General features: G+C 50.1%; 1 protein-coding gene across 1 annotated transcript in view; it reads right to left on the bottom strand.

Annotated features, from left to right (window-relative positions):
* The window catches only part of LOC125433418 (peroxidasin-like), a 34,350-nt gene extending 20,686 nt beyond the window's left edge, over positions 1–13,664 (bottom strand). The window contains exon 1 of the mRNA XM_048497923.1: positions 13,434–13,664. Within this exon, the coding sequence (XP_048353880.1) occupies positions 13,434–13,597 (164 nt within the window). The 5' untranslated portion in view covers positions 13,598–13,664. The remainder of the gene's footprint in view (positions 1–13,433) is intronic.
* Positions 13,665–18,992: the final 5,328 nt, after the last annotated feature.

The raw sequence follows: 18,992 nt of genomic DNA on the forward strand, positions 1-18,992 counted from the left end.
AGTGGCGGGCCGTTCCGCCGGCGCCTTCGGGAGGGCATCGGCGCGTCCAAAGGCCCTCTTCACTGACCCTCTTGCAAGCTGATGGGCCCGGGGGCCTTCGCTGGCCGCCAGATGCAACGCAATTCCGGCCCAAAAGATCCATTTTGAGTTTCTACCCTGCGTCCTTCCAGACCCAGTTGCCCGCCCCCAACGCTCTGTACCTGTCAATCCACGTTTACCTATTGGAGCTCTGCCCCCTCCCCCAATAAGATGCCACCTGGGGCCAGGTGAAGGGGTGCGCTGGGGCGCCCTCTTCAGCCCGCCTGGGGTGCTGCGCTCTCCATCGGCTGTGCCAATTGCACGAAATAATTACCTGGGAGAAGCGCTGGAAAACAGCCCGCGCAGGCCCCTTTGGCCTTAACCTCTGCACCGTGCTCCATGGGGGCCTGCAGGCAATGGCTGGGCTCATGCAGGAGCAAGAGGACGGGGAAAGGGGGGGACGGCCCCTCCACCTTGGGGAATGGCTGGCTGAGGAAGTCAAGAAGGCTCCCACCCTCTTGTATCCCCTAAACTGCAAAACTGAACTTTTCAGGAGGGCTTTTCAGGAGGAGCAGCAGTGGCGTAGGAGGTTAAGAGCTCGTGTATCTAATCTGGAGGAACCGGGTTTGATTCCCAGCTCTGCCGCCTGAGCTGTGGAGGCTTATCTGGGGGATTCAGATTAGCCTGTGCACTCCCACACACGCCAGCTGGGTGACCTTGGGCTAGTCACAGCTTCTCGGAGCTCTCTCAGCCCCACCTACCTCACAGGGTGTTTGTTGTGAGGGGGGAAGGGCAAGGAGATTGTAAGCCCCTTTGAGTCTCCTGCAGGAGAGAAAGGGGGGATATAAATCCAAACTCTTCTTCTTTTCTGTGCAGGCAACTGGGTGGGTGTTCAGGGCCGGCAGGTCGCTTCCGACTCACAGCGACTCCATGAATCACCGACCTCCAAATTGCTCTACCACTAACAGCCTTGCCGAGGTCTTGCAGAATGAAGGCCGGGCTGTCTGTATGGGCTTAATCCATCTCATGTTGGGCCTTCCTTTTTCCTGCTGCCTTCCATGTTTTTCCAGACCATTATTGCCTTTCCATAGGCATTGATTTATCATTTATTTGACTCAACTTCCATCCTGCATTTTTCCTGGCAAGGCCGGCCCAGAGCAGCATCCAACGGTCGTACTTATAATATAACACTGTATACATTTAAAACATAATTAGGTCTACTGTTATATATGGGGCTCCTGTGCCTTTCTCCTTCCTCCTCCATACTATGCAACCTGGCACCAGGTGAGGGTATGCGATCCCACACTCTCTTCAACCCACCTTGGGTCCTACACCTATATTGCATTCTCTTTGGTTGTCAATTCCAAGAAAAGTTTTTAACTGGGCATCCCATGTTTATTTGAGCAGCAGTGGCGTAAGAGGTTAAGAGCTCGTGTATCTAATCTGGAAGAACCGGGTTTGATTCCCAGCTCTGCCGCCTGAGCTGTGGAGGCTTATCTGGGGGATTCAGATTAGCCTGTGCACTCCCCCACACGCCAGCTGGGTGACCTTGGGCTAGTCACAGCTTCTCGAAGCTCTCTCAGCCCCACCTACCTCACAGGGTGTTTGTTGTGAGCGGGGAAGGGCAAGGAGATTGTAAGCCCCTTTGAGTCTCCTGCAGGAGAGAAAGTGGGGATATAAATCCAAACTCTTCTTCTTATTTGGCCCCGTGTAAATCAATGGGAGTCACCCAAAAGCACGCGCCTTCTAGCCTTGCTTTTTCACCTGCATAGCCCTACTCAAGCTTAGATTTCTTGGTCACATTTCAGCATGATGGGAAATGTTAGAAAGAGACTCTTACACAGAAAGATGCATTAAGATGTTTTAAGGAGGTTGCAAACTTAAAAGCTCTTGGGAATGGGTGGGGCCAAAGGGAACGGACAACTATGTGGAAAAGTCTTAGGAACTGCGAATTCCTGCTGCCTTCCAGGTCTTTATTTATGTCTACTTTGTTTAATGCTCAAGTTACACGCAGCAGGAAGGGAACAGGATTTCAATTATAACGTCTAACGGAGCCAAAGAAAGGTTCAACGTTTTGGAAAAAAAAGGCTCCGTGTTGCTTTTGAAGTTTCTGGTCTCCATGGCTGTGAGCCGATTATTTCTAGGTTCTTTTGCAGTTTGCAGTAACAAAACAAAACAAAATTTCGCAAACTGACAAGCCAAAGGGGCAACATGCGATGGATCGAGTGTTGGCATCGGCGACCATAAGCCGGTAACCCTCTTGGAGACCCAGTGACCCATCTGTAAAGCGGAAATAGTAATAATGTAAAGTGGGAATAATAACAATATAGCTAGCAGGACAGCTGTGTGACTTAATGAGATGAATACTCGTTGGGACGGCACACAAATTCCACTTTTGGCCAAAGACTCAGAAGCTCAGAGAGATGTAAATCTCTTGCAGATTCATTTTGTGCGATTTTCTCTCTCTGTATGTATCTGCCCCGTAGGGACTATACCAAATTTCTTCTCAGAGAATTGCAGGCCCGAAAAGGGACTGGATATCTATAACAGAAGTCTCTGCAGAGGCGTGTCTAGGGAAAATGTAGCCCGGTGTAAAATCTGAGTTTTCTGCCCCCCCCCCCCCCAATATGGGCGGTTGCCTCCCTCACCGTGACCAAACAATGCTTTTTTTTTACTTGGGGGAAGGAGGAGGGAGGGAGGAGGAGGGGTGGGGGGATTTTCTGTCCCCCATGTGACTAAGTGGCTGCAGCTCAGGGACATTTGACCAGTGGTGGGATCCAAAAATTTTAGCAACAGGTTCCCATGGGGGTGGGATTCAAACTGTGGCGTAGCGCCAATGGGGCTGGGTGGGGCACGATGGGGGCGTGGCCGGGCATTCTGGGGGCGGGGTATTCCTGAGCGGGGCTGTGGCAAGGATGCAGCCACTGCGCCAGTCCTTGGGCGGGAAATGAATGCACGCAGGCGCAGGCTGCCACGCACGCCAGTGCACCTCCTGCTAGACTGCTTCAAGTTCTGCGCGCTACTGCTGAGGAGTGGAGGAGGGGCGTAACTAAGGCAAAAATCACGTGGCAACATCACCAATTAGTAACCCCCTCTCGGCACACACAAATAATTAGTAACCTACTCTTGGGAACCTGTGAGAACCTGCTGGATCCCACCTCTGCATTTGACCCCATATGTTCCCCTGGGCGGTATGCCCCTCAGTCTGGCCCACTTGGTGGTAAAACTACAATTCCCAAGAGTCTTTGAGGGGGATAGCTAAAAGTTTACACATTTGTGATATAGACTAGCCACCACCTCCCACCTTTTGACCACCACAGATGCATTTCTAAGGATTTTAAAACACAAGGTCTCCAAAATGAATCTAGTGCCACCATTATTGACTGAATGTTTTAAATTAGGAAATGTTAGAAAATACTTTGCACTAACTTAGGCCCCTTCCGCACCTGCGGAATGATGCACATTCAATCCACTTTTATAATTGTTTGCTAGTGGATTTTGCTGTTCACACAGCTGCAAAGCGCAATCAAAAAAGAAGCACAGAGTCAGGCAATGTCAAACTATCTGTGAATATTGTGGTGGACACAGCCACAAAATACCAGGCAGTGAGGTTGTGTGTCACTCTAACTCTTCAACACTGCAAGCAGCTCAGTTAAGCAAGGTGTTTTTTAAAGGAAAAGAAGAAGAAGAGTTTGGATTTATATCCCCCCTTTCTCTCCTGCAGGAGACTCAACGGGGCTGACAATCTCCTTGCCCTTCCCCCCTCACAACAAACACCCTGGGAGGTGGGTGGGGCTGAGAGAGCTCCGAGAAGCTGTGACTGGCCCAAGGTCACCCAGCTGCCGTGTGGGGGAGTGCACAGGCTAATCTGAATTCCCCAGATAAGCCTCCACAGCTCAGGCGGCAGAGCTGGGAATCAAACCCGGTTCCTCCAGATCAGAGTGCACCTGCTCTTAGTCACTGCTCTTAGCCACTACGCCACTGCTGTTTGGATTTTTATCCCCTCCTTCTCTCCTGTAAGGGACTTACAATCACCTCCCCCTCCCACAAACACTCTGTGAGGTGGGTGGGGCTGAGAGAGCTCCGAGAAGCTGTGACTAGCCCAAGGTCACCCAGCTGGCATGTGTTGGAGTGCACAAGCTAATCTGGTTCACCAGATAAGCCTCCACAGCTCAAGTGGCAGAGTGGGAATCAAACCCGATTCTCCAGATTAGAGTGCATCTGCTCTTAACCACTACACTCCGCTGGCTCTGCCTGCCAACCTGAACACCTGCTGGGCCAAACCCATACCCAGGCCTGCTCGCTTTCTGAAAGCCCTTAGCGAGCACCGGGAAAAAGGTTGCTGGGCACAATAGCACCCCCAGTTGCAGAACCCTGGCCCACAAAGTTGCCGTAAATTAGTTCCATCTTGCTTTCCACACCCTGTTTTCTGTGGAACGAGCACCTGATGCCGTGGAGGAAAGGAAGTCCAATAAATCACAAATCTTTGCCTGTTTCAACATCCAGCATACAAAAGGACAACAGCCATATTGCTGCCGTTTGGAGCCCTCCGGGGGGAGGGGGGTTATTTCCCCACCCATTTTTCCATCAGGCCAAACTTTTTTTTTTAATGTCCCACTACGGAACAAATAAACTTAAAGATGTTGCAGGCCGATGCGGTCTGGAAAATTCACCAAATAAATCGCTTCCATCTGTTGCTGTCTTCTGGGCCCAGTCCCGCTAGATCACATCTGGGCGCTTGTGTTTCCAAACAGCTGGCCCCCGGCCAAAATACGATTGCTGTCATCCATCACGGCTTTCCAGACCCAACTTATCTGTCCGTTTGCCCTCTCTGGGCTTGGGATAAAGTGGAAGAGATTTCCTTATCCAGGATAAAGCAGCAGTCCTGGAGGAAGTCAGCCATGGAAGCTGGGAGCTCAGCTGTTTCCAGCTGCAAGTGTCAGGAAGGGGGGGGGTGGAAACGAACATCTATCGAAGGCAGACGGGAATGCAAAAACTGCAGAACTGGCTCCAAGTCTGCCTTTTCCACCAAGTTTGGAGCAGAAAAGTTAGATCAGTGGCCTCCTGAACGGCATCTGTGCAATATAAGTACCGTGCAACATACCGTATATACTCGTGTATAAGCCGAGTTTTTAGCCCTGTTTAAAGGCTGAGAAAAGCCCCCTCGCTTATACGCGAGTCACCATTTTCTATCAATCACAAGGAGGGCAGGGGCGGGACCACCTCCCTGCCGCCCAGAAGCTGCTTGCTGCTGCCCTCCTCGGAGGGTGAAGGGGGAACCCTGAGGCACCCTGGCTGGCTGGGCTTGGCCAAACCCTGGGAGGCAAAGGGGGCTCCTTATTTGACAAAGCCCAGCTAGCTGGCAGGCAGAGGGAGCTCCTTATTTGGGCAGTGAGTCCCCCTGATGTCACTGCCCAAATAAGGAGCTCCCTCTGCCCCCCGGCTTCCCACCCTCGGCTTATACCTGAGTCAATAATTTTTCCCAGGTTTGGGCAGTAAAATTAGGTGCCTCGGCTTATACCTTGTTTCCCCGAATATAAGCCATCCCCTGAGAATAAGACGTAGTAGAGGTTTTGCTGAAGTGCTAAATATAAAGCATCCCCCGAAAGTAAGACGTAGCAAAGTTTTTGTTTGGAAGCAGGCCCGTCGAACAGAACACCAGGGCATGCAGCTGTGGAGCGGAAAAATAAGACATCCCCTGAAAATAAGACATAGCACATCTTTGGGAGCAAAAATTAATATAAGACACTGTCTTATTTTCGGGGAAACACGGTACACAGGTTGGCTTATACACGAGTATATACGGTAACTACATGAGGTGTCTGTGCAACGTAAAATTGTGACTTTTTAAGGCTTCTTCCCCAAGGAACACTTTCCCGGCAGACTTGAGCATTTGCCACTGAACATAAAAACCCTCAGAAGAGCCCTGCTGGATCAGACCAGTAAAAGAAGAAGGGTTCGAATTTTTATCCCTCCCTTTCTCACCTGTAAGGAGACTCAAAGGGGCTTACAGTCAGTGGTGGAATTCGGCAGGTTCGCACCATTTCGGCAGAACCGGTTATTAAAATGGTGCTTGTAAACAACCAGTTGTTAAATTATTTGAATCCCACCACTGCTTACAATCTCTTTTCCCTCCCCCAGCCGCAACAAACACCCTGTGAGGGAGGTGGGGCTGACAGAGCTTCAAAGAACTGTGAGGAGCCTAAGGTCAGCTGGCATGTGTTGGGAGTGCACAAGCTAATCTGGTCCACTAGATAAGCCTCCACAGCTCAAGCGGCAGAGCGGGGAATCAAACCTGGTTCTCCAGTTAGAGCGCACCTGCTCTTAACCACTACACCACGCTGGCTCATCTAGCCCAGCTTCCTATTTTACACAGTGGCCACCTGGTTCCTCCAGAGCACAGGTGTCAAACTCGTGGCCCTCCAGATGTTATGAACTACAGTTCCCATCATCCCCTGCCAGCATGATGCTGGCAGGGGATGATGCGAACTGTAGTCCACAACATCTGGAGGGCCGCGAGTTTGACACCTGTGCTCTGGAGGACCAGCAACAGGGCATAGAGGCCAAGGTGATCCCCAGATCTTGCCTCCTGGCGCGGATATTATTCAGAGGTTCCCTTTAATCACTATGGCCACGAGCCACCAAAGGACCTCTCTTCCATTAATCTGTCTAATTGCCCTTTAAAGCTGTCCATCTATGCCTGTGTCCATCACTACGTCCTCTGGCAGCAGAACCCAAATTGTAATCGCCCTGTAAAGAAGCATTTTCCTTTCGTCGCCAGGGCCGAATATTCTGCAGAAAACATTTACCCCCCTTAAAAGACTCCAAACGCACAGTAACGTGTTTGCCATGTGGCTCGATAGCTTTGTACGGAAACGTGCATCTTACAGCTCCAGCGTCTTTGGCTGGGCCTCCTGGCAGACGCAGCCGTGACTCGCTCATTGCCGTACTATGAATCTTTTGTTCGCGGAGCTGGAAACAAGGGTACCTACTTCCCCTCTGTCGGAGGCTGGAAGGCCTGAACTAGACATTTCCTACCCCACCCCTCCCCTCAGCTTTCATCCTTTGCCTTTATTCTTTTCTCGCTCCCTCGGTTCATTTCAGACAACTTTCTCTCTGGCCGTTTTCTGAGTCCCTCCATCAAAAACAGATGTAAGCACTTTCCCCCTTTTCTGGTGGGTGTGCCCCCTTACGGCTCCTCTGCTGGAACCATGCCCAATTCAATGGAGGTTCAGGAATTCTGCAAATCTTAACAGGTACATCGATTTTCAGTGACCGTTCCGCAATGTGGATTTATTTCTCTTACTAACTCCCTGCCCCCCCCCCCCCCGAGGGGGTAGGGGAAATCTTTTTTAGAAAACTAGAAACCTTTTATGGAATATCTTTTGAAAAGTTATTCAAATAGAGAAATAAAACCAGGGCTTGAAATCTAAAGGAAACAGTAGATTGTAAACACTAGAATACATTTCAAAATAACTATTTGAACTAACATTTTAACCAGATGCACAAACCTATAGTTAATTTACAATCCAAGCTGAGATTTCTGGAAGTCAATATATGATGTGTAATGGGTTGTATTTTGTTTTGTTTTTCCCCATTGTTTGTGTGCTTTGTTTGTTTTATGTGTGAGAAAATTAAAAAAGATATTATTTGAGGAAATAAAAAGCTCATTCTTCGAAAATCTTGTGGGCCTCGAAAGGCGCGACTGGACTCGAATCCAGCTGTTATGGGGCTACCCTCCGAAACCAACCTATTGGAACAGGCTCTGCAGACGACCCATGAGCAAAATTGGCCAAGTTCTATTCATGCCAAGATTGCATTGTGTTCAATGTATTGTGTTCAATGTATGGAAGAAACCATGAAAATGAACAAAACTTGGCTACCAGTGTTGAAAAAAACACTAGAGTCAAGACAGTGACTAATCAGCTCCAGACAAACACAGGATGACTATAGACATTAAACAATCAAAGGGAACAAAGGCCAGGCTACTTCTATTCAGATGCCCTCACCTATTGATCTTGCTATCTTCATTGTTACTCACATGCTACATACTTCATTGTTGCTCACATGCCAGGCTACTTCTATTCAGATGCCCTCACCTATTGACCTTGCTATCTTCATTGTTACTCACATGCTAATGGATGGATCCCACTCAACACACGTAAATCTAGCTTGCTAATTGCACCCTTTACTTGTTAACAGACAATGGTTCTTTTCCCCACCCTAGACACTCCAACAGGTATATATACTCCACTTGCTTTCCATTCCTACTATCAGATCCTCTGAAGATGCCAGCCACAGATGCAGGCGAAACGTCAGGAGAGAATGCTGCTAGAACACGGCCATACAGCCCGGAAACCACACAGCACCCGACTTGCATTGTGTTATTCCCCTGTAGAAATGCCTAACTTATAAACCCCCCAAAACAAACATAAAAACAGCACAACACAAAATGGAAAGCCCTGGACTGAACTCTCCTCTCAGAAGGAGGAGGCCGAGCATCATTTCACATACACCCTGCTATGCAGATGAATGTGTGTGTGTGGTGGTGGTGGTGGTGGTGGTGGTAATTCTGGCAGAGCTCACAACCTGCACAGGTTGATGCAAATGGATCAGCTTTGAACAAACCCCCTGAATCTTCTGAGTCTCACCCAGTTAAGTGCACAATTCACAGGTAAGACTGTAAGACAAGCGACAACTAGGTTGTATCCAACCACTGGATGAATCGTAGACACATAGTGTTGGAAGAGACCCCAAGGGCCATCCAGTCCAACCCCCTGTGCTATGACTGGGTATTCCATGCAGGAATAGAAGAAGAAGAAGAAGAAGAAGAAGAAGAAGAAGAAGAAGGAGGAGGAGGAGGAGGAGGAGGAGGAGGAGGAGGAGGAGGAGGAAGAGGAAGAGGAAGAGGAAGAGGAAGAGGAAGAGGAAGAGGAAGAGGAAGAAGAAGAAGAAGAAGAAGAAGAAGAAGAAGAAGAAGAAGAAGAAGAAGAAGAAGAAGAAGAAGAAGAAGAAGAAGAAGAAGAAGAAGAGTTTGGATTTACATGCCCCCTTTCTCTCCTGCAGGAGACTCAAAAGGGCTTGCCCTTCCCCCCTCACAACAAACACCCTGTGAGGTAGGTGGGGCTGAGAGAGCTCCGAGAAGCTAGCCCAAGGTCACCCAGTTGGCGTGTGTGGGAGTGCACAGGCTAATCTGAATTCCCCAGATAAGCCTCCACAGCTCAGGCGACAGAGCGGGGAATCAAACCCTGTTCCCCCAGATTAGATACACGAGCTCTTAACCTCCTACACCACTGCTGCTACACAGTCATAGCACACCTGACAGGGCCATCCACCTTCTGTTAAAAAACCTCCCAAGAAGGAGATTCTGCCACACTCCGAGGTAGTGCATTCCACCGTCGAACAGCCCTGACCATTAGTTCTTCCTAATATTTAGGTGGAATCTCTTTTCCTACACCTGGAACCCATCACTCTGTGTCCTGGCCTCTGGAGCTGCAGAAAACAAGCTTGGTCCCTCTTCGACATGACGTCCCTTCAAATATTTAAACATGTGGCTTTCGTGTCACGCATTAACCGTCTCTTCTCCAGACTAAACATCCCCAGCTCCCTAAATCTCTCCTCGTAGGGCACGGATTCCAGACCTTTGACCATTTCTAGTCACCCTCCTCTGGACTCATTCCATCTTGTCAGTATCTTTCTTGAATTGTGGTGCACAGAACTGGACACAGGATTCCAGGTGAAGCCTTTCTCCATCGCAATGAGGAGGCAGTGGCGTATCACCCACGGTGGAGGGTGGGGCGTGACGCCCTGGGTAGAGAGGTGTCGGAGGCATGGCCGGTCTGTTGAGGGGGTGTTCCGGGGCATGGCAGGGGTGGGTGACGCCGTGTCAGGAGCGCAGGGTGCGTGCATGCCCCAGGCGCAGTTTCCCCTCGCTCTGCCTCTGCAAGGAGGTTTCTCTTGAATACACGAGAAACAGAAAGCTGCCTTATATCAAATCAGTCCACCCAAGGAAGTAGTGCCTGCTCTGGTTGTAGACCAGATGAAGTAGACATGAATGAAGTAGACATTCATTGAAGTAGACATTCATGAAGTAGACAATGAGGTAGACATTCATTGAAAATGCTGGGGGGAAGAATTAGGACTAATAAAAGGAAACACTTCTTCACGCAACGTGTGATTGGTGTTTGGAATATGCTGCCACAGGAGGTGGTGATGGCCACTCACCTGGATAGCTTTAAAAGGGGCTTGGACAGATTTATGGAGGAGAAGTCGATCTCTGGCTCCCAATCTTGATCCTCCTTGATCTGAGATTGCAAATGCCTTAGCAGATCAGGTGCTCAGGAGCAGCAGCAGCAGAAGGCCATTGCTTTCACCTCCTGCAGGTGAGCTCCCAAAGGCACCTGGTGGGCCACTGCGAATAGCAGAGTGCTGGACTAGATGGACTCTGGTCTGATCCAGCAGGCTAGTTCTTACGTTCTTAGACCAGTGGAAGTCTTCTGGGAACAGGGGGCCTGTAATTGCTCCCTTCTGCTTACCTTCTAAAGGGCTTACATCTGTGCAAATGGTATAGAGAAATAATGTGCTGGAGCCCGTGGATCAGTTCAGCCAGTGCATGAATATGCATGAACACACAAAGCCGCCTTGATAGACCTTTGGTCTACCAAGGTCCAGACTGTCTACTCCGACTGGCATTTGTCCTCCATGGTTTCCATGGCAGAGGTCTCTCATGTTACTTACTAGAAGAAGAAGAGTTTGAAATTATACCCCACCTTTTTCTCCTGCAAGGAGGCTCAAGGTGGCCGGCTTAAGAACTTCTTTCCCTTCCTCTCCCCACAACAGACACCTTGGGAGGTAGGTGGGGCTGAGGGAGGTCCAAAGAACTGTGACTAGCCCAAGGTCACCCAGCAAGAATGTAGGAGTGCGGAAACACATCTGGTCCACCAGATAAGCCTCTGCCACTCAGGTGGAGGAGTGGGGAATCAAACCCGGTTCTCCAGATTAGAATCCACCTTCTCTTAATCACTAGAAGAAGAAGAAGAGTTTTGATTTATATCCCCCCTTTCTCTCCTGCAGGAGACTCAAAGGGGCTTACAATCTCCTTGCCCTTCCCCCCTCACAACAAACACCCTGTGAGGTAGGTGGGGCTGAAAGAGCTCTGAGAAGCTGTGACTAGCCCAAGGTCACCCAGTTGGCGTGTGTGGGAGTGCACAGGCTAATCTGAATCCCCCAGAGAAGCCTCCACAGCTCAGGCAGCAGAGCTGGGAATCAAACCCGGTTCCTCCAGATTAGATACACGAGCTCTTAACCTCCTACGCCACTGCTGCTCCTACACTACACTATGCTGGCTACACCTCTCTTAACCACTACACTACGCTGGCTACACCTGCTCTTAACCACTACACTATGCATGAACCCATGAAGCTGCCTTGATAGATCTTTGTCTACTCAGACTGGCATTTGTTCGCCATGGTTTCTGGACTTTCATGTTACTTACTACTCAGTGCTTTTCATTCAGTGGTCCCCAGAGTGGGCAGTATCACCCACTGCGGGTGCCAGGATTACCTAGGGGGTCACTAAGAGGTAAAAGGGCAGTAGGGGAGTACTGGAAGCAAGCCCCTTCTGTTGTTCACTTATTTACAGATCGAGCTATGTAGCCACGCTGGCAAATCTGGTGGAAACTGTCAGCATTTTGTTTCCTGAGTTTTAAAAACAAGTGCCCACTGAATCAAGTTCATCAATTTTGTTGAATAAGTACTAAAAGTTTGAATTAGATTTTGAAGAAGAGTTTGGATGTATACCCCGCCTTCCTCTCCTGTAAGGAGTCTCAAGGTGGCTTACAAGCTCCTTTCCCTTTCTCTCCCCATAACAGACACCTTGTGAGGTAGGTGGGGCTGAGGGAAGTCCAAGGAACTGTAACTAGCCCAAGGTCACCCAGCAGGAATGTAGGAGTGTGGAAACACATCTGGTTCACCAGATAAGCCTCCGCCACTCAGGGGGAGGAGTGGGGAATCAAACCCGGTTCTCCAGATTAGAATCCACCTGCTCTTAACCACTACAGCATGCTGAGTGGATGTGCAATTGATTACTACCTTTTCTAATTGAATTGTTATTATCTTCCGCAGTGAGCCATGCAAACCACTATTTTGAGTCATGCTTTTTGTAGGGTTGGGTAGGAGGACCCTGGGGATGAGTTCAATGAACCAAGGAGGTGGCAGTCTGAAAAACTCTGGGAACCACTGCTTTAACTGGAGGTGCCTGGGATTGAACCTGGAAACTTTTGCATGCCAAGCAAGTTCTGCTACTGAGTCCTGCCCCCTTTATTAGCCGTGTTAGTGGTTTCTTCCATCCGGAGCAGCCTTTCCCTGATGCAAGAGGATCCATGCGCCAGAGAAAAATGTCACCACTACCCGGGGGGAAAGATCCAAGGAATCCAAATCTGTATTTGTTTATTCCTAGCATATATAAACCGCTTTGCTATAATACCCCCGATGCAATGGCCCAAAAAATCACGTTAAGGCAGAGGAACACAATACAATGTTTTCAGTGTGCGCTTTCAAGCATGGATTGGGTTTACTGTCTGGACGACTCTGCAAGGAACGAAGATCCGGTGTGCTTGCCACTAAGGAAAAGAATAATAGAACCATAGAGTTGGAAGAGACCCCAAGGGCCATCAAGTCCAACCCCCTGCAATGCAGGAACACACAATTAAAGAACTCCTGACAGATGGCCATCCAGCCTCTCTTTAAAAACCTCCAAAGAAGGAGACTCCACCACACTCCGAGGCGGTGCATTCCACTGTCGAACAGCCCTGACTGTCAGGAAGTTTTTCCTGATATTTAGGTGGAATCTCTTTTGCTGCACCTTGAACCCATGACTCCTGGTCCTCGTCTCTGGAGCGGCAGAAAACAAGCTTGCTCCCTCACCAACATGACATCCCTTCAGATATCTAAACATGGCTATTCTGTCACCTCTCAACCTTCTCTTCACCAAACTAAACATCCCCAGCTCCCTAAGTCTCTCCTCCTAGGGCAGGGGTCTTCAAACTATGGCCCTCCAGATGTTCATAGACTACAGTTCCCATGAGCCCTACCACTTGGCCATGCTGGCAGGGGCTGATGGGAGCTGTAGTTCATGAACATCTGGAGGGCCATAGTTTGAAGACCCGTGTCCTAGGGCATGGATTCCAGACCGTTGACCATTTTGGTTGCCCTCCTCTGGACCCGTTCCAGCTTGTCAATATCCTTCTGGAATTGCCCAAGGTCATGCAGCAAGTCCACGGTAGAGTCAGATCTCGAGTTCCTCTTTGAATCCCACGGCTGGCTTTCTAGGCACGCAGGCTCTCTAACGTTGCTCCTATCTGTCCATTGTCTGATCTGATGCCAACCAGAATGACCCCGAACGAAACGGCTACTTACAGTACGTTTGTCTGAGGTGGGACGTCCGGGACTGCCTCCAACATCAGGTGCATGCATCTCACGGTGGTCCTGAAGCACAGGCACCGGCTGGGGCAAGGGCTGGCCGAGACAGGCAAGAGGAGCAGAAGGTAGACGCCCGGGAGGCCCACCACCCTGCCCGGCATGGTCTTTGCTGGAATGCTGAAGTCCTGCGGTTCCAAGTTGCAAAGCAGCAGACAAACATTTCCCAGCCCGGAGGGCCAGGGAGGAGAAGGAGGAGGAGGAGGGGATACGCAGACATGTGTTTCTAATTAAGCCAAGGCAGCCTGACAGGCCGGCTCCCGCCCCCCCCCTTCCTTCGCAGTGCGTGTACAACATTGCAGAGTCCGACTGCGACCCCCATTGGGCTAAGTTGATTTTCGAGCGATTTTTGGCTCGGCCTCTGGACCCACTTCGCTCCGCCTCTCGGCAACGTGGGTGAAATCGGCTTTGCAGAGAGAACTCATTGTACCTCTCTGTTCTGCGTTGGTTAGACCTCACCTGGAATATCGTGTACAGTTCTGGGCACCGCCATTCAAGGAGGAGATTGACAAGCTGGAACGGGTCCCGAGGAGGGCAACCAAAATGGTCAACGGTCTGGAATCCATACCCTAGGACAGTGGTGGTGAACCTTTTCAAGACCGAGTGCCCAAATTGCAACCCCAAACCCCCTTATTTATTGCAAAGTGCCGACATGGCAATTTAACCTGAATCCTGAGGTTTTAGTTTAGAAAAAACGGTTGGCTCCGAGGTGTGCGTTACTCGGGAGTAAGCTTGGTGGTAGTCGGTGGCTTTGCTTTGAAGCAACCGTGCAACTCTTCCAACTGGTGAATCATGACCCTAGGAAGGTTTACTCAGAAGCAATCCCCATTGCCAGCAACCGAGCTTATTTCCAAGTAAAGGATCACGCTTTAGTTCTTCGCATGAAAATCAGTGGGGTTTAACAGCGCTTAACAGGGTTACCTACATTGCTTCCCCAAAACTAGGTCTTAAGTTTAGTGCTAATAATCGAACCCAGTGGCCCAGGCCAGCCTACATATGTGGGTGGGGGTGGAGGCGACTCTGTTTGTGTGTGCCCACAGAAAGGGCTCTGAGTGCCACCTCTGGCACCCGTGCCATAGGTTCGCCGCCACTGCCCTAGGACAGTGATGGCGAACCTTTTCAAGACCGAGTGCCCAAATTGCAACCCAAAACCCACTTATTTATCGCAAAGTGCCAACACGGCCATTTAACCTGAATCCTGAGGTTTTAGTTTAGAAAAAATGGTTGGCTCCATGGCGCGCGTTACTTGGGAGTAAGCTTGGTGAAGCAACCATGCAAAGCTTCGAATGGGTGAATCACAACCCTAGGAGGGTTAATCAGAAGCAAGCCCCATTGCCAGCAACCGAGCTTACTCCCAGGTAAAGGATCGTGCCCAGGCTAGCCTAGATGTGTGTGTGTGTGTGGGGGGGTGATTTTCCGCCCCCCCACATGATGAACTCTGTGCACGTGTGCCCACAGAAAGGGCTCTGAGTGCCACCTCTGGCACCTGTGCCAGAGGTTCGCCATCACTGCCCTAGGAAGAGAGGCTTAGGGAGCTGGGGATGTTTAGTTTGGTGAAGAGAAGGTTGAGAGGTGACATGATAGCCATGTTTAGATATTTGAAGGGATGTCATGTTGGTGAGGGAGCAAGCTTGTTTTCTGCTGCTCCAGAGACTAGGACCAGGAGTCATGGGTTCAAGGTGAAGGAAAGGAGATTCCATCTAAACATCAGGAAAAAATTCCTGACAGGAAGGGCTGTTGGACAGTGGAATGCACTACCTGGGGGTGTGGCGGAGTCTCCTTCTTTGGAGTTTTTTAAAGAGAGGCCATCTGTCAGGAGTGCTTTGATGGTGTGTTCCTGCATTGCAGGGGGTTGGACTTGATGGCCCTCGGGGTCTCTTCCAACTCTATGGTTCTGTGAAATGCCCCTGGATGACCATCGCCGTTCCTCCTCTGTGAGGCAGCCTAGTAAATATTGGCTTGGACGTCAGCCGTACCTTTTTAACAGGTCTGGCAACCATCATTTCTCCCAGCGTTTTCCCCAATGTTCTCCTGGCCCCTGACGGCGTTTGTTCACGCTCCCTCCTTTTTGCCTTTGGATTCCTCTTCGAACACAGTGATCCAAACCAGACAAATTACTCCAGCGGAACCGTAGCCCGCTGCCAAATACAGCAGCTGGCACGAATTGCCAGGTTTATTCACACTTGGCCGGCCTCTGAGCACTAACAAACCTCAATTAACTTCAGCCGTTGGAGCAAAGAACCTCGTTCGGGGTTCGGGAGAGAATTGGATACACGTTCCGGTTTATAAATTTAAAAGTATGCCATTTATATAACAAGGTGTGTTTTACGGGGCAATGCAAACCACACAAAAGACAGGCCCCGGCCCCAGAACCTGAGGATTTAAATGCAGACCGTGTTGGAGAGACGGAAGAGGTAGCGGAAACAGGGAACGGCAGGCAGCTGAGATGTTGCCTGAACATCACGACCAGTGGGGCAATTTTTTTCAGATCCATCCTGGAGCCTAGGTGAAATTGGGGGAGCCTAGGGCAGTGACGGCGAACCTTTTCGAGTCCGAGTGCCCAAACTGCAACCCCAAACCCACTATGTATCGCAAAGTGCCAACACGGCAATTTAACCTGAATACTGAGGTTTTAGTTTAGAAAAGATGGTTGCCTCTGAAGCGTGCATTACTTGGGAGTAAGCTTGGTGGTAGTTGTTGGCTTTGTTTTGAAGCAACCATGCAACTCTTCCAACGGGTGAATCACAACCCTAGGAGGGTTTACTCAGAAGCAAGTCCCATTGCCAGCAACCGAGCTTACTCCCAGGTAAAGATCACGCTTTAGTTCTTTGCATGAAAATCAGTGTGGTTTAACAGCGCTTAACAGGGTTACCTACAGTGATTCCCCAAAACTAGGTCTTAGGTTTAATGCTAATAATCGAGCCCAGCGGCACAGGCCAGCCTAGTTGTGGGGGTGGGGGGAACTCTGCACGTGCCCACAGAGAGGGCTCTGAGTGCCACCTCTGGCACTCGTGCTATAGGTTCGCCATCACTGGCCTAGGGGGTTAGAGCCAGCGTGGCGTAGTAGTTAAGAGCAGGTGGATTCTAATCTGGAGAACCGGGTTTGATTCCCCACTCCTCCACCTGAGAGGCAGAGGCTTATCTGGGGGAACCAGATTAGCTTGTGCACTCCAACACATGCCAGTCAGGTGACCTTGGGCTAGTCACAGTTCTTTGGTGCTCTCCCAGCCCCACCCACCTCACAGGGCGTTTGTTGTGTGTGTGTCTGTGGGGGGAAAGGAGATTGTTAAGCCCCTTTATTTATTTATTTATTAGGTTTATAGATCGCCCTCCCCCGGAGGGCTTTGAGTCTCCTTACAGGAGAGAAAGGGGGATATAAATCCAAACTCTTCTTTTCCTCTCTAGACAGATTCATGGAGGATAGGCCAATCAGTGGGAACTCAAGGGGACCTCCACATTCGGATGGAGTAAACCTCTGAATCCCGATGCCGGGAGGCAAGATCAGACCAAGCCTTAAACTCTACGCCCCGCTGACGGCCCCTTGTGTGAGACAGTATGCTGGATTAGATGTAGCCTTGGTCTGATCCAGCACAGCTCTTCTGATGTTCTCATGAAGGTCTTGGCCTCTGTGCCCTGTTGTTGGACTTCCAGAGGAATTGGCTGGCCACTGTACAAGATGGGATGCATAACTAGGTGGAACACTGGTCTGATCCACCAGGGCCCTTCTGGTGTTCTTAAGAAGGCATCAGCCTCCGTGCCCTGTTGCTGGCTCCTGAGAAGAATGGGTTGGCCAATCCGTGTGAGGTAGGACGACCGACTAGATCAGGGGTGGCCAAACTTGCGTAACTTAAGAGACTAGCTAAACCACTAGTTTGATCCAACAGGGCTCTTCTGATGTTCTTATGAAGGCCTTGGTCTCTATCTCCTGTTGGTAGCCCTCCAGAGGAACTGGTTGTCCCCTGTGTGAGACAGGATGCTGGACTAGATGAACCACTAGTCTGATCTAGCAGGACTTTCCTTATGTTCTTACGAAGGTCTTGGCCTCTATGCCTAGTTGTTGTATTTTGGTTGGCCACTTTTGTGAGACAGGATGCGGGGCCAGATGGACCACTGCTCTGAGCCAGCATGGTTTTCTTACGTTCTTATGAAGGTTTCGGCTTCTATGCCCTGTTGTTGTCCCTCCCTAGGAAGAGGTTGGCCAGTGTATGAGACAAGATGCTGGACTAAGTGGACCACTGGTGTGATCCAGCAGGGCTCTTCTTTTGTCCTGATGAACGTTGACCTCTATGCTGTTGTTGCTGCTCCAGAGAAATAGATTGGCCCAGTGGTGGGATCCCAAAATTTTAGCAACAGGTTCCCATGGTGGTGGGATTCAAACAGAGGCGTAGCGCCAATGGGGCTGGGCGGGGCACGATGGGGGCGTGGCCGGGCATTCCTGGGCGGGGTCCTTGGGTGAGAAATGAATGCACGCAGGCGCAGGCTGCCACGCATGCTGGTGCACCTCCTGCTAGACTGCTTCAAGTTCTGCGCGCTACTGCTGAGGAACGGAGGAGGGGCGTAACTCAGGCAAAAATCATGTGGCAAAATCACCAATTAGTAACCCCCTCTCGGCACACACAAATAATTAGTAACCTACTCTCGGGAACCTGTGAGAACCTGCCGGATCCCAGCTCTGGGTTGGCCCCTGTATGAGGAAGGATGCTAGAAAGGATGGACCACTAGTCTCATCCAACAGGGCTCTACTTAGGTTCTTATGAAGGTCTTGGCTCTCCATGACCTGTTGTTGGCCCAAGTGTGAGACAGGATGCTAGACCAGTTCAACCACTGGTCTGATCCAGTAGGGCCCTTATTTCCATATCAGATACTCCAACGACAAAACAAGACCACAAATACCTGATACGACTCATGCTTGCCCAACGCGTCTAGGTGACCTCCAGGTGTGTGAAAATTCATCCAGTTCCCCCCCACCCCCAAAGGTTGCTAATTGGCTAGATTGTTTTGTGCAGATCGTGACGACAAAACAACCTAGCCAATTTGCAACCTTTTTTTGGGGGGGGGGACTGGATGAATTTTCACACACCTGGAGACCTACTGCAGTATCAGTGGTTTGGGCATCGAACTAAGAGCTGGGAGAACCAGGTTCGAATTCCCACTTGGCCATGGAAGCTTGTTGGGTCAAGTTGGACTTGTCACACACAGACAAACGTACTTCAAAGGGCTACTGGTAAAATGTATGTCACTATAGGTTCACTTTGGAGGGAAAAGTGGGATGTAATTGAGGTAAATGAACAAAATGTCTAGCAGTAGCAGCAGTGGAGTAGTGGTTAAGAGCAGGTGTATTCTAAGAAGAAGAAGAGTTTGGATTTATATCCCCCCTTTCTCTCCTGCAGGAGACTCAAAGGGGCTTACAATCTCCTTTCCCTTCCCCCCTCACAACAAACACCCTGAGGTGGGTGGGGCTGAAAGAGCTCCGAGAAGCTGTGACTAGCCCAAGGTCAC

This window comes from Sphaerodactylus townsendi, linkage group LG05, assembly GCF_021028975.2.
Source record: "Sphaerodactylus townsendi isolate TG3544 linkage group LG05, MPM_Stown_v2.3, whole genome shotgun sequence".
Lineage (NCBI taxonomy): Eukaryota > Metazoa > Chordata > Lepidosauria > Squamata > Sphaerodactylidae > Sphaerodactylus > Sphaerodactylus townsendi.